Source organism: Pavona decussata, unplaced genomic scaffold, assembly GCF_977016875.1.
Source record: "Pavona decussata unplaced genomic scaffold, jaPavDecu1.1 SCAFFOLD_125, whole genome shotgun sequence".
Lineage (NCBI taxonomy): Eukaryota > Metazoa > Cnidaria > Anthozoa > Scleractinia > Agariciidae > Pavona > Pavona decussata.
In genome coordinates this window covers 264,136-282,692 of record NW_028145539.1, presented here as the reverse complement: position 1 = coordinate 282,692, position 18,557 = coordinate 264,136, and the positions used below count along the sequence as shown (strand labels likewise).

General features: G+C 41.2%; 1 protein-coding gene and 2 pseudogenes across 1 annotated transcript; all 3 read left to right on the top strand.

Annotated features, from left to right (window-relative positions):
* The first annotated feature begins 2,871 nt into the window (after window positions 1-2,871).
* Window positions 2,872-3,600, top strand: LOC146469252 (uncharacterized). The gene has a single exon (XM_085123580.1). The coding sequence runs from the start codon at window positions 2,872-2,874 to the stop codon at window positions 3,598-3,600; it is 729 nt and encodes a 242-aa protein (XP_084979706.1).
* A 3,797-nt stretch (window positions 3,601-7,397) lies between these two features.
* LOC146469251 (uncharacterized) lies at window positions 7,398-9,172 on the top strand (annotated as a pseudogene).
* Window positions 9,173-14,753: 5,581 nt separating this feature from the next.
* On the top strand, window positions 14,754-16,303 carry LOC146469250 (uncharacterized; annotated as a pseudogene).
* The last annotated feature ends 2,254 nt before the right edge of the window (window positions 16,304-18,557 follow it).

Sequence of the window (18,557 nt, the reverse complement as noted above, 5' to 3'; positions counted from 1 at the left end):
TAAACAGAAACTAGCATAGAACAAATCTACATGCAAAAACGTTCAAAAGCTGTTCACTGACGTTTCCTTAAAATAATACGTGGCTGCCAATCTTTACTTAAAATTTCAAATCCCATTTGCCTTTGAAACAAAGTTTCTTTTTCTGACTATTTCAATAGATCCTCCCATTATTGCAGGCACCAGTGAGATACAAAACTAAGAGAGTGTAATTTTTCCTTATTTCTCTTCAACCTTTGACTAGGTCATAATTGTGGGAAGAGAATCAAGCTGGGTCCATGTCTATGAACGATGTCAGCATTGAAGTTGGGAATGAGTTACGATATGACAAAGACAGTACAAGAGTGTTTCAGGTTCAATTTGATAAAGATGAACGGAAAGTTAGAGATGGTCGTCCGTGGAAACCATGGGTCGAAAAAGGTTTCAGTGGAAAGCAAAATGTTCAATCTTGTGGCGGCTCTTACCTGTGTCCCAACAAAGACTGTCCCTATGAGAAACAATTTGGAAAGCCGAACAGTGACAGTTTGTTAGGTCTGGAGAGAACACGCTGCAAATCATGCAAGTGTAAAGGGTAATTCATACCGTGCTGTGCGAGAAAGATCAGTGAGTATCCACAAGATTCAAATTATGCTACTGTTTACCACACTTGGAAACACATGTGCACAGCCATTCGCAAACCCAGTTTACACATGCAAAGGGACCTTGAAGAGTTTTTAAAAACAAATTCAATGGTAAAACCCTCCGGGCTTCCCACAGCCAAACTTACAACCATGATCAGGGAAGGCAGAATGTGGTCGGATGTAGAGAATGTAGCCGAAGCCATGCTTGATTAAAAAAGGTAAAGAACACCACGGCGAAAGTGGTTAACAGTATACATGCATATGGGCACAACTTCGATGCAGTTGTGGAAATTAAGAAAAAAGCAGACGAGAAGGACAGGTATTTAATTTGGAAGATAAACAACCACTACTTCAATAATGAAAATGGAAGCTTTGTGTTCAAAATGAGCACAGAAAAAGCTGAGATATGTTTAACAAATCGACGGCAGTTTCCTATGTTCTATACTCTTATAGACCATAAAATGACGTCAAAAAATGTGGTTGGTCTTCAAGACTTAAAATTGTCGGAGAAACTCCAATTCCACCCTGAAATTACCTTGCCAAAGGCGATTAAGTTAGGCGCGACAAAGCAAAGCTGTGAAGAAACAACAGACCCTGTTGCAGAGCGATTTCAAAGATTCCACAGAAACTAAGAAAGAAGTCGATGCTTTGAAGTTGACGAAAACGCCGAAATTTAAAGAAAACTCGTCATTTTCTTTGAAGAAGCTGTTTAAAAATCCATCCACACACCCACCTTCGAACCGCTTTGATTGCTGTGGAAAATCGCCGGGTCACCACAAACAAACTGCCCAGCAAAAGACGCGGCGTGCCACAAATGCTCATAGAGAGGCCACAGGGGAGCTGTTTGCAAGTCCTCAAAAACTGAAGGCGAAGTTGAAGAAGATTATGCATTTCTCGGCAAAATTGGGACTGAGCCCAGCGAGTCCTTTTGGTCTGTGGAATCACCCTTAACAACTCTTCTGATCGCTTTAAAATTGACACTGGAGCGGACGTGACTGTTATTCCCAAGAGAATCTACAAAATGCTCCAACAAACCCCCTTGCCCACAGAATCAAGCAAGACCTTGTTTGGGCTTGCCAAAACTATTCTTCCTGTTTGTGGATGCTTTATTGGAACAGTCCAGCGAGGAGACAAGACCTCACGGCAGGAGATATTTGTTGTGACTGGAGCCTGCCAAGCCCTCCTTGGCCAACCAGCCATTGAAGCGTTAAAGGTCGTCGAAAAGGTCAACGAAGTGGAAGCAAAAGATTTCAAGGCAGAGTTCCCGAAACTCTTCAAAGGACTTGGAAAACTTGATGGACCTGACTATGTCATAAAGTTGAAGCCAGATGCGAAACCGCACGCACTCTGTACACCGAGGAGAGTCCCAGTGCCACTCTTTTCAAAAGTGAGAGAATGACTTTCCCGGATGGAACAAAGGGAGATCATTTCAAAAGTTGATAAGCCAACTGAGTAGTGCACTGGAATAGTTGTGGTGCCAAAGCCTAATGGAAAAGTACGTATCTGCATGGACCTGACCAAAATTAATGAAAGCATTTTGAGGGAATTTCACCCCTTACCCAGCGTCGACAACACCATTCCATAATTAGCTGGAGTGACTGTGTTCAGCAAACTTGATGCGAATTCTGGATTCTGACAAATTGGCCTTTCACCAGAGTCAGCAAAGCTCACTACCTTTATAATTCCATTTGGCAGGTTCTGCTTCAACCGCCTACCCTTTGGAACCAGCTCAGTCCCTGAACACTTTCAAAAGTGGATCTCACAGGTCCTGGAAGGCACTGAAGGTGCTCTTTGTCAAATGGGTGATATCCCGGTCCACGGTAAATCCGTTAAGGAGCATGATAAGCACCTGAAAACCACTCTTCGCAAGCTACGGGATGCGAACCTAACCTTGAATGAAGAAAAGTGCGAGTTCACAAAACCATCAAAAGAGTTCCTAGGCAGCATCATTAATTCTGAGGGAGTGCGACTTGCCCAAAAGAAAGTAGAAGCCATATTAGAGATGGAAGCCCCTAAGGACCAGTCTCAACTTAGAAGGTTCCTTGGCATGGTCAATCAGCTGAGTAAATTATAGCCCCAGATAGTGGAACTTTCCGAGCCACTGCAAGACTTAACCACTGGTCACGGAGCGCATCACATCAGCAGGCCTTCTCTGCCTTGAAAAGGAATCTTGGTACAATGCCTACCCTTGCTCACTACAATACAAGACGCCAAACAACACTGTCAACTGATGCATCGTCCTACGTACTTGGAGATGTCCTACGGCAAAAACAGGCAGCGTTATCCCCAAATCGAGAAGAAGGCCTTAGGCATAACATGGGCAAGTGAACGCTTTGCAGATTACCTAATTGGTTTGCAATTCCACATCGAAACTGACCACAAACCCCTGGCACCATTGCTGAGCACCAAGAATCTGGAGGATCTCCCAGTCAGGGTACAGAGGTTTAGAACGCGGATGATGCAGTTCACCTACACCATCTCACATGTACCGGGAAAACGCTTGTACACCAGAGACACACTGTCGCAAGCACCCCTTATCAGACCCCTTAGCCAAATTGAGAAGAAGTTGGAGAGTGACATTAAAGCCTATGTTGACTCAGTTGTAAGGTACCTCCCTGCCACTGTGAACCGACTGGAAGAACTGAGGTGCCAGCAACAAGATGAAGTCACGAGACAACTGATGAAGTACTGCCCTGAAGGATGGCCTGACAGATCTCGTCTTCCTGGCCCACTTAATCCTTACTGGAACGAGAGAAGTGAGCTAACCATACATCAGGGGTTATTGATGAAGGGCAATTGGCTTGTGATCCCAGTATCCATGCGACTACAAGTCCTAGATAGAATACATGAAGCCCACCAAGACATTGCAAAATGCAGAGAGCATGCTAAAGCCTCAGTCTGGTGGCCAGGTTTAAGCAAGCAATTGGAGGAAGTGGTAAACAAGTGCCCAACCTGCATTGAAAAACGGGTCAATGCAGCTTAACCAGAGATTCCTTCAGATCTCCCAGATCGCCCATGGCAAAAAGTTGCCGCTGACCTATTTGAGCTCAAAGGCCAACCCTACCTCCTTGTTACCGACTACTTCTCTCCCTACGTTGAAGTAGCTAGGCTGTCTCGTATGACATCGCCAGATGTAGTCATCTGCCTCAATTCCATCTTTGCAAGGCATGGCATCCCGGATCAGCTCTTGTCTGACAACGGCCCGCAGTTCTCCGCAAGTTCATTCACCAAGTTTGCAGAAGAGTATGGATTTACTCACATCACAACCAGCCCCAGATACCCACAAGCAAATGGCCAGGTGCAAACGATGAATACCTTGCTCAAGAAAGCAGCAGATCCCTACAAGGCTCTGATGGCTTACCATTTTCCTCCCCTTGAGAGTGGAATAATCCCTGCAGAACTATTGATGGGGAGAAAATCCGCACAAGAGTCCCTACCCTGCCAACCCTTTTGTGCCCAAGTTGGCCATACTTGGAGCAGTTTCGACAAAAGGATGCTTCCCTGAAAACCATACAAAAGAAGGACTTCGATAGGCATCACTCAGTTAAAACCCACCCAGACTTCCCTCCTGGTGAGTGGTTTGGTTACCAGACGAAAAAGCTGAGGGGACTGTGGTTGACAGAGCTGGTACCTCACGATCCTACATAGTGGAGATTCCTAATGGCCAGCTGAGGAGAAACAGACGCCAACTGAACCTTCTCCCAGGAACACCCAAAGTAGATTTCAAAGCAGACGCATCAGCCACTAACCCACCTCTCCTGTTGTTGGAAAGACCAACAGTCCCGTGGAGACAAACACTCTTGCGCAGACCTCTGAACCTGTTGTTTCCAGGAGAACCACCCGAAGCGGTCGGGAAATAAGACTACCTGAACGTTTCAGAATCTAGTGACTGTGAAGTTAATCATTCATCTAAGAACTTGGAGACTTTGCTTACTCGTTGCCGTTATTTTTAATCACAGGGAATATACATTACAACTTCAAGCCGATTTAAGTGTGTACCCCAAATGTTGGGGTCGTTAAGTATTCATATATTCAAGCTATTGTTCTCTCTTTTGTCGAACAATTTCCGACAATAAGGCATGTTTCCGAAGATCGCAAACTCTTTGAAGTAGGTGAGATATTTTATCATTCCCTGGGGAAGCTAGAGAAATGAATCACCATGACCACATCAACTCACAACGCGCCGCTTCAGGATCAAAATTTTTAAAAAACAACTTCCCGTCCTGCAAACTAACGAACAATTGCTAAACGGATACATGGATTTGCCGATTTGTTTAAAGCGTTCTATTAAAGATTCTCGCTTTTCAGCTTAAAATAACTTAAAGAATCACTGTGTATAAAATGTAAACAAGGTCAAAAAGAGCGTGTGGTACATAGGCCAAAGAGCTAATGTTATTGTTTGTCAATGCATCATTAAGTATAATCAGAATGCGACTTCCACACTGAATTTCCCTGTTTTCTTTTTTTAATTCCCTTTTTTGGTTTGATATTTTGAAATCTCTTTGCTAAGAGCAAGTATTTTAGAAACATAAACTTAAGCTTAATTATTATCTACCGCGTCTTCACTCATAACAAACAAAGTGCCCAACATCAAATGCCGGTATGCAAATACAGTGAATTACAATTACAACTCTTTTCACAGCTCCTCATTTTCACGCTTTGTGAAAAAAAGTTTCATTAAACAGATGGTATTCATTTCCATGCAGTACACGCAGTACATGCCATGCACAAATTTACTTAAGCATAATAACTCGCTGTTCTAAGCTCCGCTTGACAAAAAATATCGAAACTCGGCTTACAGTGATTAAGGACGGTGCCTACTAATACCAAAATATTTTTGTGCGGTTTATGACTATGCAGGAAAAGCAGATCTTAGCAAGGCCTATTGGAATCCAAAAAGAAAATTGGGGGTAACCACGCATTTTTCAGAGATTATTGAGCAGTAATATCTCTAAAAAATGCCAAAATATAAAGCAATGTATGGGATTTTTTCCTAAATTGAAGCTTAATTATCTCTGAAAAATCCATGGTCACCCCCAGTTTTCTTTTGAGATACCAAAAGCATTTGGTGAGTTCTGCTTCTCCATATAGTTTTAAACCGCGCAAAAATATTCCTGTATTAGAAGGCAACACCCATAGGAAATCCGAGTATCTCGCGATGCGCAGAACGTATGCGCAGTAACAATAGTAGGCACCCTCCTTAAAAAACCACGTTTGAGATCTCTTTTTAAAGCTCTCAAAAGACTCTTCGTTCATTGATATAAATAACAGCGTAAAATATTTTGCGAAGAACTCAAAACCATGTCTGCAGTGATTCCGCAGAGTTCCTAAAAATATCAAGAACAAAGGAATACTCTCGCAACTTCACGGCTCAAGGCTGCTTAATTAGGCTATTGTTCCTGTCATTTGAATTCGCTTCAGGGTCTTCCTGTAAAGTTCTCACCTTTTTTCAACTGAGTAAAAACGAACTAATTTGCATCATTCTTTGCGGCTGCCGAAGTGAATGCCCAAAGGAACAAAGAGAGCCTTCAGACAACAAATCCAGCGGAGTCACTGACACACTTAAATCGGCGTGAAGTTGTAATGAACTGATTTATTCTGATTTCACAAGGACTCAACATTGATTTTTTCAATTTAGGATAAGTTGTTTTGGACTCCGAAGGGAGATGTGATGTTAGCTATTATGTAAGACTATCCCAGTAGTCCTTGCGGGCTCGAAGTTCACAATGTGCTTGGTGTCATCAGGCAGTCATGTAACCTTCGTTTCGTTTCATTAAATGTGTTGTGCTTATAATGCGGTCTGATTTATGTCTCAATAACATTACAGTTATAATGCTAATAAGTTTTTCCTGTTGGGGAGACTGGGAAGTAATGGCAGAGTGAAGACGTGTTGCACGACCGTCCGCGGAAAGTTTTATTTTTCTCTGGTCTTCAATGGCAGCAATTGTAAAACAAATTACAAACAGAAGAAGAATTTGTTCCTCTACATCAGAAGAATCGTCGCCACCGACTTTAAAACCAGACACCAAAAAGCTTCGAAGGGAAAAATTATGCTCTGGTGAAGTACACGACCATGAGGACGAAGTCGAAGTCAAAGCTTAAGTCTTTGAAGATGACCGAGAGCCTAAAGAAAAGCTACAAGAGATTCTGACCAAGCTAGAAAACTTGATGCTATTGAAAAATCAGTAAACATCATCCAAGAGACTCTTTTAAAAATGGATTCAAAGATTTGAGACCTACAACGTTCGCAAGCCGCGGCAAACCGAGACATCGGTGGGCTAAAAGAAAGTGTAAACTTCTCAGACGCTCAATGCAGAAAAGCTATCGACAGCTTCATCAAACATAAAGAACAAATGGATCGGAAGCTTGCTAACTTAGAAAAGAAAGAAACCGAGCTAGTCTCTAGAGCAAAGGAATTAGAAACGACAAATCTTTAGCTCGAAGCTTATTCAAGATGAGAGAACATTAAATTCGAAAACATCATGGAAGAAACAAACCATAGCAGAGACCCAGAAGACACCAAGCAAGCCAAGCTCCTCTCTCGAATCGGAACTAGGATACAAGGATGGCAGAAGCGTCGAGATTCAGAGTTCACCGAGTGGGCAAGAGGGATGGTGATAAACCTAGAGTAATTGTTGCAAGATTTTTTGATTAGCATAATGCCAATGGAGTAGACGCGTTTGTATGCGCTGCTATATAAGTTAACAATTTACGACTCTGCTCGTCCGAGCAAACAAAAAAGCAAACGAACTAGCGTGACCTAAGTATAACACTGCAGGGATGCCGCCAAAAACTAGCGAAAAGCGTTCGCATGTCTCAAGTTCCAAAGAAAAGGGCAGCCGCTTCAACGCCCTCAACTGCAACGCCATCTTAAAAGACATACAGAAGAAATTAGAAAAGCTGGACGTGCTCGACAAGATAAATGAGGGTAAATTAAAATCGAGACCAAGACTAGTATCATGAAAGACAACATCTCTGAACTAGAAAAAGGGCTAAACTCTGTCAACAGCGACATGACCGAATTAAAGTCAAACTTGGAGGAGAAGGCGGACGCTGCAAGGCTAGAAGCACTACATTATGAAATCGCACCCATTGAAACACGTCGCCCGATAAAAGTGGGGTACCATGACGCTTTGCGAGCATTACAAAGCGTGCCGCTGCTGGCGGTATCTTTTGTCTCGCAGCATGAATCCTCAAGAGTGTTCGGTTATTTGTTGCACAAGAAGAAGGAGTTTGCGTAAGGAAACGGTAGCAGCGCCCTTTTAAAGGAACGTATTAAACTTCTAACATCGAATGTGGTTGAGTTAGGATCATTTCATTCAAAATTTTTGCTTGGAATCGCAGTATATTGCCGTAAAAACACACTTCGTTAATTGAAAATTACATTTGCTTGATTCCACCGCGCCGCTCGATTATGCAAATTACTTTCAATTCACTGGAGACCGTGATTATCTGTTTTCCTCCTTTTTTATCGCAATGATAGCATACATAATACCCATTCTTATTGGGAACTGTCGTTTGTCATCATATAACCTAAATATCATCACTTCCTTGATAGCGCAGGGCAACTTTATTTATTTTAGTTTAGTCACGCAACTTCTGCTGATAAACTTCGCCTTTCGTTCTTTTGTGTTGCATTATTTTTCTAATATGTTTCAATGAATAGATGCTTCCCGCAAATTGTCACTTTAACAATACCATACACAAAAGACTGCTGTGATTGACATCCAAAATGAAGCTCATTTGCATTTACGAGCGACGTGTTTCAATGGGCATGATTTCGTAATGAGAAGATGAATTAGAAGAGATTCGTAGCAGATCACGCAGAAACAACCTGGTTTTCTTCCACATCCCCGAACAAGCTGAAGGAGACGATTGTGTAGCCTTTATTCAATACTTTATTGCTGCACATATGGGCCTGGAGGACACATCAAACTAGCACACCGAACCCCAACCAAATCTAGTGCGAAGAGCACGAAACAGCATAGACCAATACACGTAGCCCTTTTACGCTACACTGACAAGATGAAGATTTTGGCTAATGCTGCGGCCAGGTTAAAAGGTAACCCTTTCAAAGGATATCAGATCGGAATCTGGGCTGATTTTGCGAAGAAGACACAGGATAAAAGGAAAGCTCTCCTCCCTTTCAAGAAGCACCTTCAGGAAAAGCTCGGGCAAGATTCCGAAGTTTTTATCAGCTATCCTGCAACCTTGAAGTATGTAAACAAAGATGGCACGCTGAAAATAGTGAAAGATGATGACTTTAAAAGAATGAGAAGTGAAATTGAAGATAAGCAAATGTAGAGGAGACGTTTGCACAAACGTTTGTCTACCCATCTCGCGGAGTTAACTGGACTCCACTTGGCTGCGGCTTAAACACTCCTGTTAGGAGGTAATTTAGTAATATGTGTTGTGTGTTTTACCTTGTACCTTGTACATTGCGCTTGCTATGTTTAGTATTAAGGTTTTCCTCGCAGAATTTTGCTAACTCTATTTAAAATATTATACTTATGCGTAATTTAAATTTTGTGACGCTGAATGTTAGGGGTTTAAACAGCCAGTTTAAAGCCCCGAATTTACTTCATTTCTTGGATCTTGTCAAGAACAAGATCCTTGTTTTGAGATCAATTTTTCAGTCTAAAGGTCAAATAGAAAAATTCTATTCGGTTTGGAAACCCTTACTTAGCCTAATATAAGTTTTCTACATGTTGTTAGCATAGCTCATGCAAGCTGGTGTAAGTTAGTGAATGTAATAGTATGTTTGTATTAATGCATTAAAAATTCGATCAAAAAAAAAATATTGCAAGATTCCTGAGATACAAAAATTGCAAGAATATTCTCTCCCTTGGCCACCGCCTGAAAGGTACGGCACATAGGATGTACCAAGACCTACCCTATGGCATTGTGGAAATAGGAAGAGCACAAATGGAAACGTTCCTAGTGGCCAGAAGAAATAAAATCCCAGCAGCTTTCAGTAAGTCGCAACCTGACAAACTTTGCATCAGGAAAATTATGGCCCATCAACAAACCGCTCGATTTGCCCTTGTAATCACACACTTCTTACTAATGCCCGGGAAATAGCCTGTCAGAATTAACAGCCCAAATTGAACCATTTTACTATTAAAACGTTCTACTTTTTTCTCGAAAGCGGTTGGTTGAGTGTAACATATAATCAGTCACCATAATTATATCTGTAGCAGTACGATTACTACCGCTAAAATAACATCAATTAATTTCCAAGTGATTTTCCAGTCCGAAATGCAATTTAGGGCGTTTTAAGGGCCACTCATACAGCCTCTTTTATAATTTTTTTCCGTGTTACATGTGTAGTTAAGTTTTATGTATGTGACGTTCCTGACAAGAACAATGCATTTTAGAAACACTCAGGGACTATTTGTTCTTTTATGTTTGTAGCTTTGTTTTATTGATTGCATGATTACCGAATATCCGTTTTTTGGCCAGCTGCACAAAGCTTTTTTCATTATTATTTCCTTTACGTCAAAGACATGTATTAAGATCCTTTTTCTGTAAGCACGTTTCTCAGTTGCGAGGAGTTTTCAAACTGTAAGGAGTTCACGGAGCTATTTCTAACGGAGTCTCTAAGAGAACGTGGAGTAACTTGTTCTCAACCCCGGAGTCAAGATCAGACGTAAGTTACGCTTGTAAAATTCGATGTATTCTTTCCTTTCGTTTTTTACGGCGTTGAATTAGTAGTTTTCTGTTTCCTTAGACTTAGACAATTGTATTTTTTTTAGTTTTCATCGCAAGTGTTGTAAATAGATGGCTCAGCCTGATCCTAATAAACGCATTAGTCTTGCTGCCCTTGCCATGTACTTCACTGTGGTTAAATGTGCATCTAGCCCCCAACAGGCGAAAACAGAATTTTAAGGTACGGTTTTACTAAAGGAAATATTCACAAAGTTTATGCATTACCTTTTCAAATAACAAAAGACACCAAACTAATAGCATTTCAACATAGCATCATTCACCACATTCTACCTACCAAACTTAGTCTGTTGCGTGCTGGAATTACAGAAAGTGACATTTGCCCGCTATGCAGTATTGAAAAACAAACTATTACTCACTTGCTTTTCTATTGCACTAAGTCAAAAGACTTCTGGGAAAAATTCACGACCTGGTGGTATCAAAAAACGAAACAATTCATTTCCTTAACAGAATGCGTTGTCCGATATGTTTGGCACGACAACGTCGAGAATAAAAAGACACTTAATGTCACTTTACTTATCGCAAAACATCATATCTTCTCAACAAGCACATGCAACGGCAAGTTAACTTTTGAGAGCTTTCTGATCCGCCTTAAACACAAATTAGATATTGTAAAAGAAAGTTACTTGGCAAATAATCAATTGCATAATTTTCTTTCTGTATGGGGCAAGCTATTGTAGTTATTATACATAATTTTGTAATACCACAATAAATATATTGTTAACCTAATAATTGTACTTTTGTAAATAATACTTCCAGTCTAGCCTGTTTTTTCTACTACATACTTTTCTTTTCGTACTTGCTTTGTACCTAGCTTCTTGTTGTGTTTTGTCAATAAAGATTAATACAAAAAAAAAAATTTTTTCCTGTGCCCTGAGGATAGGCTTTAGTCTAGTGGGATACGTCTTTGCCTAAATAATGTTGAAATATGTAAAATATGGGTAGCTCATGGTGTTGTACAATGTGAGTAGTGCTTTAAGAGGTAAAAAATGTCTTCATAATATGTAAACCACAAATGTCATCCCTTAACAGCAGATACGAACTGGCATTGAGCTCTAGACACTCTAAGAAATTCCTCTTGAATAACGTCATCACTTGATCAAACAAATCACATATTGTCACGTGAAATTAGTATGCATCGTTCTCCATTTTCAAATTTTCAAATCTGTATATCTCAGATTGTATCCATTATTTTTGGCAGTTGCCTGATGATTGCTATGTGAGAAGCATGAAACTCGGAGTAGCAAGTAAATGTGTTTGAACTAGTCCGACTCCACAAACCTACTTGTACCAGCTATGGCTTAGCAAATCAGTGACAACGCATTTTATTTGCGGCCTTTGCCTAAACCAAAAGGGGTCGTATGGTATTATAATAAAACAATGGGAAAAGAAACGTTAGGGAATGGTTGTGTGACGGTGGTGTGCCAGAACAAGTTATTCGAGAAACCACTGGTCACTGATCATATGATGGGGTTAGGGAGTATAAATGTACGTCATCAACACTTAAAAGAAAAGCAAGTGAAATCTTGCAGGGGACGATTCCTAAGAGGGTTGAAATGGATGGCAAAGAGTAAGGGGAAAGTGATCTCTTAAAAAATGACGTTAAACATCGTTAAAGAAATGGGGTTAAGCGATAAAGTCTTTAAAGAAAAGCAGAACGAGAATATAATCAGTCAGTTTTAATTAGTACTAATAGCACTAAAATTGTGATCTCATACAGTAAGTCACATTGTCATTGTAAGTTGTGTAGGAATCAAAATTTACAAATGTTCAAATTCGGTGGCTAACCATAGTGCTTGCATCTTGACCGAATAATAGTTCCCATCTATTAATTTACTTTAGAAACCTCTCTAGGTTCCGATAAAAAATATATGATGCAATTAAGGTGCTTATAGCAAGCCGGACACAATATTAAAAATAGTGTTGCAAACAAGATGCAATGTTAAAAATATTGTGTTGCAGGTAGTCCAGTGCAATATTGACTCTTTTAATTCGTTAAAATTACCCCTGATAATTTCCAAGCTTACAAAAATGGCTGCCTCCGTATTCCTCAGACATTTGCACAAACCTGAATAACAGGCCTCCTCAGGCTGAAATTGTTGATTTAATACAGAGAGAGAACAATAGGATATTATGAGGGTCAGTTATATCCAGCTTCTATCTGTTGAGCACTCTGACGAATTCATCATCTATTACTATGGAGAAAATTAATTTGGGTTACTCAACCAAGAACGTCTCACTGCCATCAAGAAGAGAATACACGGAGAGATTTATTGAGAAGATGGAAGACTTCTTATGACGATTACTATTGCTTTCTAATAGTAAACTTGTTTTTTGGCAAGGATCTCAGAGGAGGAAGAGTTGTCTGTGGATATTAAAGATGACTCATTTGTGGATATTCAAAACTGTGATGATAGTCATTCTGGAAGTGTATCACAGGCAAGCAGAGAGTTAAGCAACACATCTCATTGAGAGGGTGAAGCAAACGTAAGTAGAAAGCGAGCTAAGTCAACCAACACATTGATAACAAGCATGGAAACTTCAGAAAAAACTCACACAGGAAGGAAAGTAGGACATCCTGCTTCAGCATTCAAAGATGTGTAAGTGGTGTAAATAAAGATTCATTACTCAATGCAGGTCATTGACAAAGATGAAGAGTCGACTCCTTTTAAAGACAGTAAACTTGGGAATAAAAGGTTTTATTTTTTTGTTAAATGAAACCCACGACTGCGATTATTGTTGCTTGTTAATCTGTGTTATCCTTTCTTCTTGCTTGCTATCCTTCTCATAATTGAATAATGACCACCATAAGTGATGATTGATAATTACCGATAGATAACATTCCCTGCGTGTCAGCTATGCTTCTCTGCTCGTGTTTGAGTATCACATGTCAGATTGCTCAATCTTGTCAGCCAGCGTGCTTGCTCGTTTTCTTTTTTCTCATCATCTCATGCAGAGCAAACAACCACTCCTTCGACTCGCCATAGTCAAGCTCTAACATCTGTTCCACGCTTGTATTATTATGTTAGCCAAACCAAAGTCAAAGTCAAAATTCACCAGGCCGAAAGCTCCACTGCAAGGACCTGACTTCACCTTTCCTGAGTCTAATCTGTTTGCTCAGTTGGCTTATCTAGACTTGCAAGATAGATAGATAGATACTTTATTATAAACACCATTGCAGCCATAAGCTAAATTACGGGATATTTACAAATTCTAATAATAACAAAGAGAAAATAAGAAAATAAGAAAATTATCTACATCTTATAGACATGGCTAAAAATATAATAACAAAGAGGAAATGAGGAAATATCTACATCTTATAGACATGGCTGAAAATAAAACTGTTCTTCAAACGCTCGGTCTTACATAGGGGGAGAGTGAAATCACTTTTGCGTCTCAGTGCATATTTACAACTCTTCCTTTGAGGGAGGAGGCTATGGAGACTGTGGGCGGGGTTACAGACGATCTCGTCAAACAGATATATTCATATATATATTCAGACATATTCCAGTCCTCGAACTGTTCTTGAGCGTACACCATCTGTTCAAGGAGATCGCCTCGAGCGACAACTCGAATTGGTCCAGCATCAAAAGGAAAATTTACAGCTTGAATTGGAAGTGCTACAGCTACAGCCATTCAAGCAGAAGGCGGGCAAAGCAGACAAAGCAAACAAAGCGGAGCTTCCTGTGGTAGTTTACCAAAGAAGAGAACCATAGATTGGCCACAAGATTTTGTGCCAGGTATGTCGCTCACAAGTGACATTAATACTTTAGATCTAGCTGCTTTTGTGGCCGGCTATTTGGCCATGATCAAGCTCTTTGACTCGGAGACCACAAAGCATATGCTCCACATCCTTGAGTTATTAATGCGTAAAGCGATGAGTTATTCTTGGACCAGTGTGCGCGCTTTTTATTATTACCTAGCTCGGCAAGTCGAGCAAGGTCGGCTAGAATGGAATGATATCCCTGCAATTCGCGAAATGGTGGCCACTTCTTTCAATCATTCAGATCTGCACTCGGTCCACGTCAATTCCACCTGTCCCCTGCCTCCTCAAAAGCCAGACTCAAATGCTGGCACAGAGCAACCTAAGGGTTGTCAGACTTGGGAACCATTGCACTTCTTGCTCTTGCGAAGTCGAAGCTTCCACCTATGCCTCCCTTCATGTCTGTCTGGTTTGCAAATCGGCCGATCATCCCATGCTGCACTGTCCGAAATGGAAAATGCCAAATCCACTTCAGCAGCGACTAAACGTACAGGACTGTTGCTTTCCTCTACTGCCTCAGTCAGACCTCGGACCAGACATGGACACAATTATGGATAATGATTTATTATTTAGTCAGGACCATCTCGCGCCACATTGTGTATGCACGGTCATTGCCCATTTGCTGGCTTCTCGCTTTCCACAGCCGAATGCATTTGGTTTGGCGGGCTTATCTTACCAATTATGCTGATCACAATGTCATGGACTTTTTAGAATTTGGCTGGCCTATCAACTATGGTGGGGGCTTTTTGCCATCTTCTACTAGTCAGAATCACCAGTCAGCTCTCGCCTATTCCTATGATGTAAATCAGACCGAATTATCTTACAAAGCAATTGCTGGTCCCTTTCAGTACAATCCCTTACACGAAGATCTGGTTATATCGTCCTTGCAAACAGTTCCTAAACCGAGTGTTACTAGGCATCGTGTCGTGATGGATTTGAGTTGTCCATGCTCAGCATCTCAAAAACACATTATCTGGACACAGCTTTTCAGTTGCGCTTGCTGGGCAAAGACCGTCTGAGGGACTTTATTGTTGAAAAAGGGCCAGGTTGTTAGGTCTTCAAAAAGGACTTAAAGAGGGCTTACCGGAAATTCCCAATCGACCCCAAACATTACAAGTTTCTCGGCTTCTTCTGGGACAAAGCACTGTATTTCTACACTAGGTGCCCTTTTGGTTTGCAGTTATCTGTTATCTGTTAAAGAACTACGCCAGCAGTTATTTATAGTTTCACACAGGAGGGGTTTTCAGCCGACGTCTATTTGGACGATTTTTATGGTGCCGAGTATCCTTCAGTCGCACCCGCTGCTTTTGAGCAACTCCAGGATTTATTTGCTGAACTGGGTTTACAGTCGTCACCAAAGAATGATTGTTCACCTTCGACTCAAATGGTTTGTCTCGGGATCCTCGTTGACACTGTACGAATAGTATTTGAAGTCCCGCAGAGACTACTCAAGCTTCATGACGAATTGTTACAGTGGTCGACCTTTGCAAATTTTTCGAAACGTCAGCTAGAAGTGCTCCTACGCAAACTTTCTTTTGTTACTTTGTACGTCAGGCTGGGCAGGATTTTAATGTCTCGCTTATTGAACTGTCTTCGTCGCTTGTTGCCCAACCAGTCACGTTTTTCTATCTCCAGTGAGATGCTTGCTGACATTAATTGGTGGTTGGCCTCTTTAACCCTCGTTTAATGGTACGGTTTTGATCCAATTGCATCCATCTGACTTTCAAGATGCTTGTTCACATGCGATTCATTACATCAAGGTGGTGCCACTTGTTTCAATGAATGCATTTTGTTTGCCTTTCTGCGTCATATCGAGAGTTTGGCTTTGTACATTACTGCTCTTAAATTGTTTGTACTCGTCATTGCTGTTAAGATTTGGGCCCCTAAGTTGCCTGGTGTACAGTTTCAAATCTCGTGTGACAAGGACGCGGCGGTACAGATTGTGAATTCCGGTCGTACACAGGTTTCTTTCATGCAGCGATGTTTACGACAACTTTGGTTAACCAAAGCTCGTTACAACTTGGAGATTCATGTAATTCATGCTCCTGGGATCCACAACGTTTTTGCTGACTGTCTGAGTCGCTGGGATACGGACCATTCATATCCCGGGCGATTTCACGAACTTGAGTGTCAACGCGGCGTTAATTTCCACATGTTAGACATTAGTAGCAATGCGTTATTTTGTAAGATCTCCTAATTTTCCTGTGTCATGTTTCTGTTGTAGGCCAGCATTCTTCTCTGGACATTTCTACACTGGATTCTACCGGACAACATTTGATCCACTTGGCTTATGCTTTCTCAAGCCAAAAGAACTTGAACTCACACATTAAGAGCTATCTTTCTTTTTGTGACGCCGTTTCGTTAGTTCCCTTCCCAGTTACTGTTACTTTAATTATCAGATATGTCGCTTATCTTGTGTCACTTGGTCATGTTTACGGTACAATTTTGAATCATCTTAGCAGTATCAAACATATGCACAAGCTTCTCGGGCATGGGTTGAACTGGGATAGTGATTACTGTTACAAACTTTTGTTGCACGGTGCTGAGTCATTTAGGTATAGCAGTTAAGCGTAAAGTACCTATAACCCCACATTTGCTACTTGATGTCGAGCATCTATTTGACAGAGAAAATCCTCTCCAAGCAGCCATGTGGGCTTTTTTTTAGTGGCTTTCTATTCTTTTTTGCGTAAATCAAATTTAGTAGTTGACAGTGAGGCGCTCATTACTCCCAAGGTTGTGTTGCGTTCAGACCTTCATTTTGATGGGTTGTTTGCTTATGTCACAGTTTGTGCAAGCAGGACTATCCAGTTTCAAGAGTGTACTTTTTCTTTACCTTTGCCGTGCGTGCCACGTAGTTTGTTGTGTCCTGTCACTGCTCTGCTTACTCCCTTGCGTATTAACCATGTACTGCTAGGCAGGCCTCTTATTTCTGCTCAGTCAACCGGACACCTGCGACCCATCACTTACGCAGATTTTAGTTCATTTCTTGCCTAAGTGCTGAGGCCGTAGGCCTAGATTCGACTTATTATTTACCTCATAGTTTCCGTAGAGGCGGTGCCACATTCACCCATACCACCTGAGTTGATTAAGGTTTAGGGCGACTGGTGCAGTGATTGCTACTTAATTTACCATGAAATGTCTGACCAACAAAAACGAATCATTTAATTTTTTTCCTCTCGCAATATCAACACATACTCCCATGTTTGGGTTTTTGGCCTTTTAGTTTATTGGTCTGCCCTAGTACGCTTCCTTGTCAATAAACGTTTTGCCCAAACATTGCAGTATGTGTTGATATCTTAAGTGATTGAATAATGATCACCATAAGTGATGAGTGATAATTACCGATAGATAACATTTCCTGCGTGTCAGCTATGCTTCTTTGCTTGTGTTCGAGTATTGCATGTCAGATTGCTCAATCTTGTCAGCCAATTTGCTTGCTGGTTTTTTTTCCCACCCACATCACCCTTTCCTTTTATGCCTTTTAGTCTATTGGTCTGCCCTAGTACGTTTCTTTGTCAATAAACGTTTTGCCCAAACATTGCAGTATCTGTCGATATCTTAAGTGATTGATTTTTACTAATTAGGTGATTATCATATAACGTCACTAAGCTTATCGGAATGCAAGGTACATTGATTGGTTGGTCACAAGCTCGTTTCATAGGGCAAGCATGTGAATTTTCCGCATGTGACTTTGGTCTGCCACCCGTCCATTTTCCGTCTGCTACCGATCAACAACCAAAAACAGAAAAAAGCCAGAAGAAGGACACACCTTTACATTCTGTCCATGCTTTACTTTCCCAGAAACAGATGTAAGCAGTCAACCAGATCCCTGCCGAGCCAAACCAGTTGGCCCAGAAGATTTCCCCCATCTAGACTGAGCATGACAAATTAGAACTGGAGTTGGAACTTGTTCGCTTCAAACAAGCACAGTGTACTCCACCGCCATCCTCAGGTGATGCCAAAGGGACATCAGCATCCCCTCCAATAACACGCAAAAAATGCCATGTTGACTGGCCTCACGAGTTTTGCCCAGGTATGTCTACAAACGTAGAGGATGAAAAGCTCGATCTGGCAGAATTCGTCGCCAGGTATCTTGCAATGATCAAAACATATGATCTCGAAGCGACCAAATTCATACTCTGCCACTTAGAGTTTCTTATGATCAAAGGAATAAGTTATACTTGGAGCATTGTTCGGTCTTTCCATGCTGACATTGCTAAACAAGTAGAGTTGTATCGCCTGGAATAGTTTGATGCCGCAGAAATTTGCGTTCTAGCAAACACGTTTTTCAAACCTCGGATTTACGTCCTGCATCCACCTCTCGCACAAGGTCCTTGTCCACTCCCACAAAGTGCGCAAAACCAAACAGGAGTCAAGAAAACCGGGCTTGTTGGCAGTGGAACTACAAGGGTCCTTGTGCTTGCGACATTAGGGCAAAGATACAAATCCCA

Bases quoted from the DNA above. Each gene is read 5' to 3' on its own strand.
- LOC146469252 (XM_085123580.1), top strand. From the start codon at position 2,872: ATGTCCTACGGCAAAAACAGGCAGCGTTATCCCCAAATCGAGAAGAAG.